At 34.1% G+C, this 16132-nt stretch overlaps 1 protein-coding gene across 1 annotated transcript in view; it reads right to left on the reverse strand.

Annotated features, from left to right (window-relative positions):
* The window catches only part of NELL2 (neural EGFL like 2), a 351416-nt gene that overhangs the window by 25401 nt on the left and 309883 nt on the right, over window positions 1-16132 (reverse strand). The window contains exon 17 of the mRNA XM_073020642.1: window positions 203-343. Within this exon, the coding sequence (XP_072876743.1) occupies window positions 203-343 (141 nt within the window). The remainder of the gene's footprint in view (window positions 1-202; window positions 344-16132) is intronic.

The raw sequence follows: 16132 nt of genomic DNA on the forward strand, positions 1-16132 counted from the left end.
AAACTTTAATTATCTAAAAATAACAATAATTACCATAATTAGCAAGAAAAAGTTAGATTTTAACATATTTCCAATCACTGTTGTATAAACATATAGTAAAAACACTAATAACATTGGCTCAATGTATTCTATTTATAGCTTATGATATATTCCTCAAGTTCAAGAGAAGTTCTTAAATTCTAGGTCTTCTCTTTGTACTGACCTTCACATGATTCTCCACTTGGTGAAAACATCCCATTGTCATGGTAGCCATCTCTGCACTCACAGTGGTACCATCCAGGCAGGTTAATGCAATTAGCACGACTGTCACATTGAACAAAACCGTCAGAGCATTCATCAATGTCTGGCAAAAAAAGAGGGATTTTATAAAGTTATTTATTTTCTTTTAAAGAAACAAGAATATTCCGCTACAAGGCTACTAAAATTTTTAATGCCAGCAAATCCTTGAAACTGGGAATACATAAAATTAAGAAAATCCACTTGTTTGTTAAAAGCTATACAGAAAGATGTGGTGTTATTAGTAATAGGAGAAACATCTAGAAGGCTTCTTTGATGCAAAAGGCATTCCACTGTAGAAAATGGAAAGAATCCATATGTGATGGTCATTAGTGCTGCTCACCAAATATTTTAGCTCTTCTAGTCACAAGCTAGGATTATGATTCTCCAGGCCCTTCCCATTAGGTATGGCCACGTGATAGGTGAAGTGTCTCTTAAGCCAGCTCAGGAGTGATAAGTGTCACCTCTATGCAGAGCCTTTAATATGCAGTGTGTGATTCACATATACCCTTTCCCTATCACAATGAATAGCCATTTCCAGATGCTCTAAAGACCTACCTGAGTTCCTGTGGGAGACAATCTGGTGCACCTTCCTTACTTACCTGGGATGGACTTATGGCATGAGAAAGAAATCAACCTTAGTTGACACTCCAATATAAATGACAAAAGCATTCATGAATCAGCATGCTTCACATATTCAAGTATACATATTATTTATGTCACTTTCTACTGTGTTTCACACACACCACTTCATTCAACCCTCAAAAAAATCCTGCCATGTAGATAGTACATTGAACATGTGGGAAAAAAAAGATGGAGGCAGAGGGAAATTACGGGATTTAACCAAAGTCACCTGACAGTTCACATTCAGGTGTGTGCCCTTTTATAGATGTAGATCATGCTGGATCTACTATACAAAGAGAGCTATGGATCTTGAGTCTCAGATACTTCCTCCAGAGGCTTATTACTATTCCCAAATGTTGAAAGCCCTTGATTCTTCTTGTCTGGTCTACTGAATCGTGAGAACTTCCAACACCATTCAAGTACCTTCCCTTGCTCACAGGAGGAAAAGTAATCCCTGAAGTTGCCTTACAAAGTGTGTCCTCATTAGCTTCTGGTTTTCAGGATCTTTCGGCTTAACTTAGACTCTGCTATATGATCCAATGGTGCTGACCCATTGTGGCTGTCAAAAATATCCACATGTCTCCCACTCCCATCTTGATAGCCGTATGCCATAGCTGAAGGTTCCAACCTGCCAAGGCAGGATGGTTCTTTCCTATATGCTTCTGACACCTGAATCATATTTCCTGCTTCTGTGACCAGGCACGATGACATCCTTCAAGTTGAAGGTGAGACAAGATGCTTTTTAGAGACCTTTCCCCTCCAGACAGACTACTTAAGTTGACAGAATCTACTTCCTTCTTATTTCAGTCTCATTTCCCTCCAAATTCCTGGAAGCATATATTCCTTTCATTTTCTTATAAAATGTCCTCTTTTCAGAAGTTCAATGTTGAAAGAGATAAATTAATGAATAAATATATACATAAGTAAAAAAAAAGTCCGATAAATGAGCCATCACTCGTTTATTTCTTGATAGGTCAAGTGTCCCTTCAGCAAAATAGTAGCAAACCATCCTCTTAGATTATTAGGTAATGGGCCAAAAAATAAATATTTTATATAGCTGTAATAGTTCAGCATTATTTCTGAATTATGAATGATTCTACCTCTGTGGTGCCTCTTCTTTAGATATCAGTTACTATTGACAGTCATTCTTAACTGTCAAAATAATTGCGACTGATCAAATCAGCTAACCATTGACTTCCTGACACGTAACTGATGTGGACTGCATTCATTTACTGAGGCCTCATAGGTTTTGTGAAATAGTCTATTTGTACTTCAGGGACCTCCCTAACTGATGAACCTCTGATTTTAAATAGGTCCAGAATATTTTGCTCATTTTAGCTTTATATGGTCTTTTCTTCTAACCCAAATGATGTAGAAAATTGATTATGTCATTTCTTAAGTGCATGGACAAAAGAAAACAGGTTGGAATTTAAGCTTTAGAAGTGAGTTTTATTGGAAGAAAGCCATACGGGGGATGGTTAAGAGTCATTCGTTTTGGAAGAATTTGGTCACTAGGGCTGGTAATTTGGAAGTAACTCTTGATGGAACTGAGCTTACTCCACTGAAGCAACTTTCCCATCTATATTTAGCTTTCAGTTTAGTCCTTTCTTCCTTCCTTGACATAGTCGTCAGGTTATCTCAGTTTCTATGGTATAGATATATATTTCGATTGTTACTTCTCACTTCATTTCTCTCTTGTCACTCCTTTATCAGGCCCACTCCTATACTGCTTCATACTCATTTCTTCTTAATTACATTACAGTAAACTTTCTTGATCTATAAATATACTCCATAAAGTTTAATAGAAATGCTATGTGTTATATTAATTAGTGTTTTGAAGACTGGGAATACAAGCATGTGCCTGCCCATAATGTATTTTCATATAAACTTTGGGCATTATTATTATTTAATTATTACTGTGTGATAGGATTATAGAGGGTGAATAGGTAAATATGGCTGTTCCTCCACTTTTGATGTGGTTACCTTCCAATAAACCTATTGTAAGTCAAAAAGTCATAAGTTGAAATTGTATTTAATACTCCAAGCAACCTATCATAAATTAAAAAACTCATAAGTTAAACTATTTTAGGTCAGGGATCATCTGTATAAGTTTCATGCATTAATTTACATATTCAATATTTATTGAATGCATTTTATGTGCCAAGAACTAAGTGCTGGGGAAATAAGGATAAACAACACTGACGCAATTTCTGCCCTCAGTTAGTTAATCATCTATTTGAATTGTGCTTTATTGTAATAAAATTAAATTTATGAAAATCTGAATTTACAATCATATGGAACAGTATTTCCAAACATGCAACTTATCTGCCACCAGTGACACGGTATGTAGTTGATAATGGGTAGATATTTTATTTTAATGGCTACATATTTATTTTTCTGAATTAGTTCCATTTGTAGCAAGTGAGACTTACAGTAGAGTAATAAAACTATTTAAAATTTTAAAATGAGAAGAATTACAGAAACAATATTAAGTAAATATTGGTATAAATGGTCTATGAATATGAGAAAAACAATGAAGTTTTGAAAACAGCAATATACAACATAGGGTAATTATTCATCTTTCAAAAGGATTTGCTGAGTAATTCCTTGTGAAATGCAATGCCTTAATTCGTCTAAAATACGTCTGAATTTATAAAAGACACTCATGTCATAGATCAAGATTATATGCTTGCTATCATTTAGAATAGGGAAAAACCAGCCAGATAATATATACAACCTCATTTTACACTTTTATGTTCCTGCTAATTTTGATTTGTTTATGCAAATTTTTCTACTTTGGTTAGTCAGTAGACAATGAAAATGTGCTTGAATTGACAGAGTATACACTTCCCACTAGAAGGCATGTTTTTTTGGCTCATGACTCTAATTAAAGCCAAAGATCTAATAAAACAAACAGTCTCATCTGTAAGTGATTTGATGGTATGCATATCCTTATTCACTCAGTAAATACTTAGTAAATAAAGAATTGAAGTCTGATCCACAATTTATGAATTAAGTATATTTTCTCTATATACAAATGAGGACATTAACAAGAATTACAACATAAATGCACACATATTTTCAAGTATGCTCATACTGTGCTTCACATATTTTCTAACAACACAGGGCAGTAAAAAAAAGTTCAGATAATTTATTTATTGGGTACTTTCATTAGGTTAGTTAAAACCTAACTTCATATTCTCTAACTGAGTCAGATACACAGAAAATAGCAGACCCGGGGAAAAAATGATACTATTTTATTCAGTATAAGAACTTCAAAACTTGAATGCATTACTTTCCAAACTAAATAAAAGTATTCAAAAAATTAGTATAGGCTGTATAAGCTTATATGACTTAGTCTTAATCATAAGGACCTTAACTTTTTACTCTGTACGTACATTATATAAAAAACTAAGAGTAAATTTCATGAATTTTATAATTTTATGACATATTCTGTCTTAGAAAGGAACTAGTTCCTTAGAACATTTTCAGTAACCACATTTAGAACAGTCAGCTAGCAATAGTATTAAAATGCTGTCCAAAAGCACAGAGAATCTAAAATCCAAAAGATGTTTAGCCATCCAACAACAGTCATGAATATCAGTCCTACTCTGGGGATCAGTATCAACTTAGATAAAAAAAATGAAAGGCACTGCTGAGTGTAGATTTCCTAGAAAGCACACATGTTTTGAGGCAATCATTAAAAACAAATCAACAGACAAACAAAACATAACAAAACAAAAACCAAAAAAGAAAAAAAAAAGAAAGGAAAATGTATGAAGAGAAAAACAACAACAACAACAACAAAAACCAAGCTCATATACATCAGTGTCTTGTTTTCTTTGTCCCCCTCAGGTATGGTGGCACAAGACTGGTTGTTTTGTACAATGCCACAAATCACTGGCTTCAGAGGCAATCAACTGAAAATGGCTTTTGCCAGCAGCATTTAAAGGGTTATTTTAGAAAATGACAAATTATTTCCTTATAAAATTAACTGCAGTTGTAGAATGAGACACTTGAGTGATAAACACCCTCTTTCTCATGCATAGTAATAGTTCTTTCTACTATAAAATAAGAACAATAAAAAATGTGCAAATGTCCAGAACAATCCATACCTAAAATAGACCCTAATTATTACTTTAACACTCTCAAGAAAACTGATTAGTTTCTGCTCTTATACTGGATAAAAAAAGAAAGGAAATCCAACTCTTTTTTAAGATGAGTGAACTGTTTTTAATGACAGTCACATAGAGTACTCTCTTTCATACTATTTTATCATTAATAAAAATATGACATTTCTCATTTAAAAATAGGCAAGTGTTCTATTTATATCATCATCACATGCACTGGTAGTTAAATTATATTGATAAACAGTAGGCAATTAAAGATCCCCAAAACAATGAACTCCTGATTACCCACATGTGGGTTATTTGCTGTCTAGATTATCTGTAACGTTTTTTTGAATCACAAGGTCATTTCCATCTGTCTCTTGTTGAGCTTCTGGGAAGTCTGCTTTCAACATTTAGGCATGAATGCTCAAATAATGCAAACTCATTATATTACTTTAAATGACTGCAAGATTTGGGTATAAAATATTGTCTAAAATTTCATATAAGAAGACTGATTTTCTCATGAATTTTTTGAAAATACAACATGGTGACATATGTAAATAAAAATGGAAAACCACAAAATCCTCTGCACAAGTTACACCCAACATTGCATATTTAGAGAAAATTATATTCATTACTTTATAGTTCATAATTAGGAAGTTAATGACTGGTATTAAAAATGCACAGATATAATCTCTTTATCATATTGTTTAATCATTACAAGAGCCATATGAAATATTCTTATCCTTATGTCATAGACAAGAAGGTGGTGACAGCAAACAGAACAGAACCCTTTCAACTCCAAGCCCAGTTCTTTTTTCCCTTATGGTAGGCTGCCTTTCAAGACCAACACTTCGCCAAACAGAATCAGCCTATGCTTTGGAACATCACAGTGTATATCTTAAAGTCAATGAATTGCAGCTCGTTGGCTCTTTGAACTAGGAATAATACTTTCTTCATAGTTTGCTGTTAACATACGAGGCCTCACAGGAGAAGCAGTAACTGGCTCGTAAGAGGTATCTAATATGTGCAAATTCCATGCCCATCTCCAAAATAATCCTTCAGAGTTTACAAAGCATGTTCACATTCATCATTCGATTACTTGAAAAGAAACAGAGGAAAATACAATTTCATAAGATGGATTTAGTTGAAAGAATGTCTTTTCTTCTGTGAACAATCAAGAGTCACTGAAGGGTTATTAACAGGAGAGTGATGTGGAAGCTGCACCTTGGGAAGAACAGGGCAGCAGTTATGTGTCAAGCCAGTGGGACTGGGAAGACTCGAGGCCATCTCACCAGCTTATGAGACTACATTTCATAAAGAAAAAAGGTTATAAAAATTTCAAGTAGAGAATAAGTGGAAACAAGGATAAAGAAGCATGTTTTCTTCAATGCTTATCTTTGGTCAGTGTACAACTCCCTCTCATGTCCCCTGTGTTGATGTCAGGTTGACCAAGTTCACATTCCATATGTCTGGGGGATATACCAGAAAAGGAAAGAAAATTGAGACAATCTGACTTTTCTTTTGGTTACTAGAGTCTTAGTATTTTATTATTTCTTTCTTCTTCACAGAGTCTCTCCATATGTTTTCCCGGTTGACTAAAATGTTCTTTTTCTCATCCTCTCACCTGAGTTAGTTAACTACTTCTCATCTATCTGTCCCATACTAACATTAATGTCCCTTGGGGAAGCTTTCCTTGACTCTGGAGACTAGATTAGATCTCCTATTACTTAATGATTAGTCTACTTTCCCCCATATTTTCCTTGTATTTTATATCCTTGTAATAGCATCTATATGCTTTTTCTTTTTGCCTAAACTTGCACAAATATTACACTGATTTAATACAATTTCAATTCTGGAGAAGTTCCTACCTATGTTTTTCTCCCATGTTCAAAAGCATTTTTCATTTGGGCTTTTTGTCCTTCCAAATAAATTTCAGATTTATTAGTTGGTGAACTTCTCAGCAACAAAACAAAACAAAACAAAATAAACACAAGAAATGGGGGAGGGGAAAGCCTGCATTGATTCTATATATTGACTTTGGGAGAATTGAAATCTTTATATTATTGTATCTTTTAATCAATACATATTATATATTTCCTATTTCTGTAATATTTTACAGATTTCTGAATGTATGTATTGTGTATATATTGCCTGAACTTATTCCTAAATGTTTTATTACTTTATCTTTTTTTAAATTAACTTTATTGAGGTAAAATTTATATAGGAAAAAAATCACTAACAATTTCATGACTTTTCACATTAGTCACTACCATAATCAAGATATAATGCATTTCCTTCACTTCCAAAATTTCCTTCATATCAAAGTAGTTTGAAAATAATTTTTATAAATATTAATTTAATGTTTATCTCTCAGAGTAAATTTCAAATGGCCAGAAATTATGTTATATTTTACACCATATCTCTAACACTTAGAAGAGAACTGGGCACATGGCTGGAGATTGATAAACACATGCTGAATGAATAGATGAATGAATGCTCTGTTTGTAACAGCAAGTAAGTAAGTGGAACACTCACTATGCCACACTTGAGTTCTGCTAGGGTTGGAGGGGAATGAAGGCAGGAGTGACAGTTTGAAAGCATACACTAAGACAAAAATAACATGATGGTAAAATGATACTTCCTCATTCTACTTCAAATGTTTTTGCCAAAAGACTATAATATTAGATGCAGTACAATAGGTGAAGAGAATGTGTTAATTTTACACACTTTTATATACCTATTTAATTATATGTATTTTTAAACAAAAATAATACATCAACACCTCTGATTAAAATGAAAGACTGAAAACATTTTTAAATCTCTTCTTCTTTACTTCCAACCCTGTAAACATTATGTTAGAGGAACAAAGAAAAGTATAAAAAGCCAACAAAGACAAAAAGAAAAATGACAACAGGATAGAAGAAAGTATAATACATTTCTGTCTTTTCTTGGAAAATAGAATATAGGTGAAGTGGTAGAGACAGAGTAAAAGGAACCAAAGATTATAATCTTTAAGTGATAATCAGGTATGGCTGATTATTAATAATTATTAATGATTAAGAATATGGCTAATGGGTGTAGTAATCTTCCCTGAAAAACCCTGAAGAGTCTTGAAATACCATGTAGAGCTGAGATGAGATATGCAGCTGGAAGTAGTTGAGTTAATTAAAAGTCTACTGATGAATAATCAACCTACTCATCTCCTCCCACCAAGAGCAGATTGTTGAAAGAAAGCAGTTACCCTTAAAAGGCAGAGTGAATGTTTGTTTGTTTTTTTCCTGCAAGGGAAATAAATATCTGTGGGAAACTAAAGCAGCAGTGTAGAATTTGTTATTGTTTGAATCAAAGTCCTCTGCATTTCAGTCTTTAGATATCTTGAAGTACAAAAACTGGCTCTTTTTTTTTTTTTTTTTTAGCTTACGAATGTAAGTTTGCAAGCCAAAAAAAAGCCTACCCTCATATCAAAGCTCAAAATCAATTTTCTATGTATTCACTTCTAAACATTAATGTGAAATCAAGGAGCAACGGATAATCAAGAAAAGTCTGTAACATGTAAGAGAAGAGCCAAGATAGAGTATCAGAAAAACTGACCCTGAAAGAAATAGAGATAATTGGCCGGGCACGGTGGCTCACGCCTGTATCCCAGCACTTTGGGAGGCCGAGGTGGGTGGATCACAAGGTCAGGTGATCGAGACCATCCTGGCTAACACAATGAAACTCCGTCTCTATGAAAAAAAAAAATACAAAATACATTAGCCACGTGTGGTGGTGGGTGCCTGTAGTCCCAGCTACTCGGGATGGTGAGGCAGGAGAATGGCGTGAACCCGGGAGGCGGAGCTTCCAGTGAATCGAGATCGCGCCACTGCACTCCAGCCTGGGCGACAAAGCGAAACGCCATCTCAAAAACAAACAAACAAACAAAAAACAAAAAAGAAATAGGGACAATTCACAGAACAGAACCAAAAATATTTCTAATTAACATTCTTAAATAGATTTGAGAGAATATTTCATCTATAAAATAAGGACACAGTGATTACAAAAAAATATTCAGAGAGGAATAAAGAGTTCTTGAAAATTAAATATATACTAACTGGAGCCTTAAAAAATGCAATGTTAAGACTTGGAAGATCAAGTAGAAGTCGTCTCTTGAAAAGCAGAACATATAGAGAACAGAGGAAAAATATGAAAACAGCAAAAGCAAACAAAGCAAAGACCACCAACCCAAAATGCTCAGCTTCTGATTGAAGAGAAATTTCATACCAAGAACACACACAAAAAAACCAATGGGAGAAAAATATCTTTAATAATAATAATAAGTCCAGAACTTTTCTCAAAGCTATTGTCTTCAGATTGAAAGGTCTATCAGGGTCTTCAAATATACTGAATAAAGATATGTTAGCCAATAGCTGTTGTTGGCTATACGGCAGCTATTGTTCTATGTAATTTACCTATATTTACTCACTTAATGCTGACTGCAGTACTATGAGGTAGGGAATATTACTGCTATCCGCATTTTAAAGGGAAGTGAATTTAAGCAATGGAAGTTTAACTATTTTTTTACAAAATTATTTAGGGGCAAAACCGAGATCTAAACCCAGATATTTTAGATAACAGAGGTCATACTCTTGCCCATACACAATGCTGCCTCACAAATAAATGAAAGACCTACATCTAAATACACAATTGTCAAATTTCACAACAACAAGAATAACATGAATCTTAATATGTCCCAGAAGGAAAACAATAGCTTACATATAAAGGGATGAGAATCAGTTTAGTAGCACATTTCTTACTTGCAGCACTGTATGCCCAAAGAGAGTGAAGCAATGATTTTAAACCTAGAAGCCTATACTCAGCATAATTGTCAAATAGCTATGAATACAGAATAAAGATGTTTTAAGGCCATGTAGTTCTTTAGAAGTTTTATGTTCCATGCATTATTTAAAAATATTTTACTAATATAGTGCAGTAAAATAAAGGACTAAATTGAGACAGAGAAAAAACTATCAGTAGTTCATCACTCCTTTTTTACAGTACTTTCTTCACTTTGCAAGGATACACCCCTCTCTCTTAGTTCTCCTTGTACCTCACTGACCTCTATATATTACTTTTTTTTTTTTTTGCAGATCTTATCTTCTCTATCTCTAAAAGTTTGAATTCCCTGGGGATCTACCCTCAGACCTTTCCTTTTGTAGCTACCAAATTCTTAGTGATTTCATTTAGTACCAGGGCTTTAAAGGCTTTAAATATCCAAATGCCACTAGTACATTGAAAACTATCTATAGTGGGCAGAAGAAGAGCGTCCCCTAAAAAACCATGTCCAGTTGGAACCTCAGAATATGACCTTATTTAGAAAAAGGGTCTTTGAAGATATTATTAGGTGATAAACTCAAGATAAAATCACCCTGGACTTAAGATGGGCCCCAAATCCAGTGACTGGTGTTTTTGTAAGAAAAGAACACAAATAGAAACAGAGAAAGCCAGGTGAAGAATGTAAATCAACTCTCTACCATAGTCTCTGGTCTCTAGACTTTCCTGTTTCAGTCTGCCTTCAGTCAGGAAAATTGAGCCACTACAAGCATTATTGGAATAAGGAGTTTTAAATAGAAATCAAGTCTGCACAGATCAGGGAGGAATTGGGGAAGTAAAGAATGCTTCATTCTTCATCTGGAGTTATGTAGATTGGAGTTATGTAGCCGTAGCCAAAGAATGCCTGGGGCCACCAGAAGCTGGAAGACGCAAGGAAGAATAATTTTAATAATTTTCCTAGTGTCTGTAGCAGGAGCATGCCTCTGCTGACACCTTGAGTTTGGACTTCTAGCCTCCAGAACTGTGAGATAATAAATTCCTATTGTTTTAAGCTACCCAGTTTGTGGTTTTGTGATATTTTACTATAGTAGTCCTAGGAAAATAGTACAATATGTTATTTACATTTTTATTCTAGACTTCTCTCCTCTAGTTCCTACCTGTATATTCAATTTATCACCATCATTTCCACTCGGATACAAAATTTCTCCTTCTGAAGTCTCCCTCTTCTCAGAAAATGGCAATACCATTCAGTTACTTGGGCAAAAATCCTTATAGTCATTCTTCTTCTTCTTGCTTTTGTCTCATGCCCTTAATCCAATCACCAGCAAATCCTATTAGTAATGTCTTTCAAATACATCTAGAATCTAATAATCACTTCTAACTAGCTTGATACTTACCATTCCACTCCATTCAAATCCATTCACTATCACTATCTCCCTGATTCCATCTTTCCCTCCTACAGTGCATTCTGAATCACAGCAGTCAGATGATTCCTTAAAAATATATGTCAGATTGTGTCACACTTATGCTCAGATCCTATTTCCCATTCATGGAGAATTTTAGGAGGGAAGTATCTTGGGATAAAGCTGTAAGGGATATATGCTATTATCAACAACTTTCTATTGCTAAGGCTGAAGACTACATTTCCCAAACATCCTTTCCCTGTGTATGGCTTTGTGTTAGAGTTGAACAATGAGCGGAATGCCTAAATTTGCCAAAGAGAACTAAGGCAGAAGCCATTATTCTTGGGAAGTCATAGCAATCAGTGTCAGTGATTCTAAGAACTCTGGTTTCTCCACCAATTCTAGTGCATCAGTCTGAAGTGATGAGTGAATGTTTTGCAAATCCTCTGGCTGCAACCTCGAGGATCTTCACTTTCGCAACTCCTCCCTCATTTGTACAATCTTGATTTCTGTATAAAACTCCTTATTCCTATAATACTTGCAGTGGCTCCATTTTCCTCACTGAATGCAGACTGATACAGAAGTGTCTACACACCAGACGATATAGTGGAGAGTTGATTTTAAATAATAAATATGTGATGAAGAGTAAAAGAAAAATGATTGTCAATTAGGAACTTTAAGATAAGAAATCTAAAGATAAGAAATGCTATGTATATACTACTTGTGTCTCTAGTAAACAACATTTACCTGGTCACAAGGATATAAACACTATGGATTTTCAAATTTTATATACATTCCATAGGGAAAGCATGAGATATTTAAATATTAACATTCATAATATAAAAAGAAGATAGAAGTTGGGAGATGAAGGTAAGGAGCAGAACCAACATCTTTACATTTCATAGTGAGGAATCAAGAAAATCCATTGTAGTTGATACAATGAGAAGTGAAGGTGGAAAAATATATTGCTGAAGTCTGAAAAGGTAACCAATAGAGGAACTTAAACTAGTGATATAACTATATTAGAATTAGATAGTATGAACAGGTGATGGTATAAGAGAGATAAATGTTCATCTATCATACCCGGCATTCTACTGATAATGTCTGAAATTGATCAATTAGACCAAGAATGGTATAAACATATTGAAATAATTAAGTTATTTATCCTAGCAGCTTATCTCAACTGAGGTTTCAGAAGAGAATTAAACCCTAATGCATCCTTGTAAGCATGGATGAACTTATCTCCTGTGTATCTGGTATGGTGCTAGTCATATGCCATCTTTGGGAGTTATGAGAAAATAGTCCCTCAGGTAATTTTCTGGTTTTGAGATTAGATGATGAACTCCTTTTAAGAAAGGGTGCTGGAAAGTGAGCAGGAAGTGAGTCAGGTGATTATTTCTTTTCATTCCAAATTCTTCTCTATTGTTTGGTATCTTTTAACTCTGTGTCTTTTTTCTTTGACACACATAAAATATATTTTTAAAAACATTTAGGAATCTCATTTTATAAGTGTTGAGTATAATAATATGATAGGATGGCGATTCACATAGGAATGATATGAAGATATAAAGAAAGTGAGACAGAAGCTTTGGACAAGATATCAGGGCTGGAGACACAAGGGTAACCTAATTAGAACTGATACTGCAAGATGCTACTACAATTAGACCTAATTTGATGAAAGTACTAAAGTTGAGATTACAGAGAGACTAGAAAGAGATAAGGGCAGTCCTTGGAGAAAACTGAGGGGGCTGGAAAGGGAACTATAGGAGGGATTGTGAGTAGGGAGGTAGGAAGAAGATCACAAGTCTAACCACAGAACTAAAGAAAAAAAGAATGTCAAAAACAGAGGGTTGCCAACAATGGTAAGGAGTATTTGTAATGGCCTTTTGATATATATTTTAAAATAAATATTTCTGGTTTAACATAGAATTGAAACGCTCTCTGATATATGAATGAGTTGAACAAAGCATTTAATAAAATAATTCTGGAAACTCCTTAAGACTTTTCAAAAATCTTTGCAGTTTCTATTCCTTTCACAACATAACCAAAGGGTAAGATACAAGACTTAGAAGAATTTTATTCTTGTAAGTATTTGAAATAGTTCCTCAGGTCATTTTTTGGTTTTGAGTTCAGAGGAGGAAATCCTTTTAAGAGAGGGTGCTACAAAGTGAGAAAATGTATTTATTCATTCATTTAAGTATTTATTAAATGTCTATCATGTAAAAACATGTGCTAGACACTGTGGAGATACATTCAAGAGTTCATAGTCTTATAAAGAAGATATAGAATGAACACAAATAACTTAGACAACAAGGTAAATATCATGAGGTCTACAGATGAAGAAAGAGATGAATTCAGGAAAGAGACATCACCTCACTTTAAAGCTCAGTTCAGTAAAAGTTCAAAGAAAATTAGTTCACTGTAGTAAAACACGGCTGAACAGAAACTTCCAGCTTTACTCCTACAAATGCTAGAAAATTACTTAATTATTTACTACATTGTGATCAAATATCTACTTTAAAAGCAGAGTTTTTAAAAAATCAGGTGATATGATAGAGAATATGAATGTGAAGCATCTATTGACTCTACAATATTAAGTACACTGCTCTTAATCAACGCAAAAACCAGAAAAGTCTTACTTTCTATGCCTCCCAGAGCCATTTTCTAATAGCAAAGATTAGATTGTGTACTTGATCTACTTAAAGATTATTTCCAGAAGAAAAAAGCTGATTTTCTTGGACTATCCAGTAAGAATAAGAGGGTTACGGTGTCTTTGTGTAATAGCTTACTGTGAGCTTTCTAATTATTAATATAGTGAAACAAAAGACTTTACGCATTTTGATGAGCTCACTTATGGTTACTCAGAAAAATGAGCTTTGAATGGTATGCCAGAAATTGTAAGATGACAGCAAAAATAGCTATTCTGTATTTATCTGCAAACTAACTGACAAACCTACATCATAAGAAATACTGCTTTGAGTGAAACGGGCTCACTGATACCAATAAACAAAGAAATGTAATACTACAGTTTTCATATATCTGAATGAGAAATTGTCGGATATAGCTTTGAGTAGGTCTTAACCAGAAAATGCACTGACGGATGGCTTCTACTGGCTTTGAGCAAGTGTCATATGCTTGACAGACTGTCTACTTTAAGTCCATTTTATTATAACAACTACTTCCATCTCTGCTGAAACACCCATTAGCTTGATACAGGTTTTTTAGCCAGTAAGGAAACATCACATCTCTCCCACATAGATAATTGAAGGCAAAAATATACCAGTTGAGCAAGCCAATAACTCCTTCCAATTAAAATTACATGAAACAGGCTACGTGTTTCTTAAAGACAGGTTTGCTATTTGATGGTGCTTTAAAACCTCTTAACCATACAACCTGATGGCACTGTCTGGTTCTGTCAATATGAGGTCACTTAATCAAACTTTTTCCAGACTAATTAAATTTTGTGCTCACTGTAACAACTGTATTTTCATGATCAGTCAGATCAGTTGTACAATCCAATTTTATTGCTGAGGCAACCCCAAATGATAGATCAAAGGAAAAGGTTTTCACTCCTGAGTGTTTGATTTTACAGACTCAGCTTAATTGTGTACTTGAGTAATGTATCTTTAAAAAAAACACAAAAAACTTTAGTTTACATTTCTGTGATTATTTAATGTAATAAAAGAAATAGGAAAAGGAAGGTAACTGACAGTTGTTTGGTTGCTAACTGCCAGGTGTTTTGTCTATCTTTCTCATCTAATTTCCATTACAATCATTTTTTCTACACATTCACACACAAATCTTTTTTTTTAAAGATTTATATGGTTATAGGAGACATGATATGGGGTACCCAAAAGGAAAACAATTTCTGTATGAACAGAGCTGCCACAGCTACTTACAGTTTTCTGTGGCAGAACATATTCATCCTGCTACTTCTTAGAGGCAGGTTCCAACATTATAAAAAGGCTTGGTAAGAAGTTTGTCCTTCTAGTAGTTTCAGTGCTTTAGTCAACAATACGAAGTATTTTGAAGTCTAGTTTTATCTATACTATCTCAGCATTAAGCTGCTAGAGCACAGGAAATGATCTAAAAGTACAGTGATGAGACAGTGATTAAATAAATTATGGCACATGCATAAAATGGAATGCGATACAGCTTCTTAAAACGATGCTTCAGAAAATTCTGAATGTCATGGAAAAATGCTTGGGATAAATATCATGTAAACAAGGTAGGATCAAAATTATGAATAAAATATTACTCCAGCATGTAAATATGTATCTTACCCATGAATAAGGTAACAGTTATCTTTAATTGGTAATATTACGGATAGTTTTTATTGTATTTTGTATGTGCTTTTTCATTTTATACATTTTCCAAAATTAAATATGCATTGCTTTTTAATTTAAAAATATTTACCAAAAAATATATCATAGTTGAGGAATAAAACCAGAATGAATTAGAAGAGTGGTTTGTATGTAATCCTTAAATAAATTAATATCTCAAGAAGATGGTCAAGGCCATCTCATCTCATCTCCCATTGTACCCCTTCCATAGATTCTGTGCTCTGCCTGCCCCTTGCCTACACATGAACTGGACCCTTTTGCCTCCATGCTTTGGCCTACAAGACTTCCTCTTTCTGGAATACACTTTCCCTTCCTTTTGAGGCACTAAAGTATATTTTCAAGGCTCTTCACAAGTCTTACTCATCCAGGATGCTGTTCTTAACTCTCTGGGTTCTAGTTCTCCTGCTGCACTTATAATTGAACCAATCACAATCTGTTAAATGCCTGCCAGTCTTACCAAAACAAAATGTGAGCCCTTAGAGGACCTGAATCTCACATTATTCATCTTTATAATTATTCATTATTCACTCCCTCCACTTCTAGAACACAGCCTGGTGCACAGTAG

Source organism: Chlorocebus sabaeus, chromosome 11 (genome assembly GCF_047675955.1).
Source record: "Chlorocebus sabaeus isolate Y175 chromosome 11, mChlSab1.0.hap1, whole genome shotgun sequence".
NCBI lineage: Eukaryota > Metazoa > Chordata > Mammalia > Primates > Cercopithecidae > Chlorocebus > Chlorocebus sabaeus.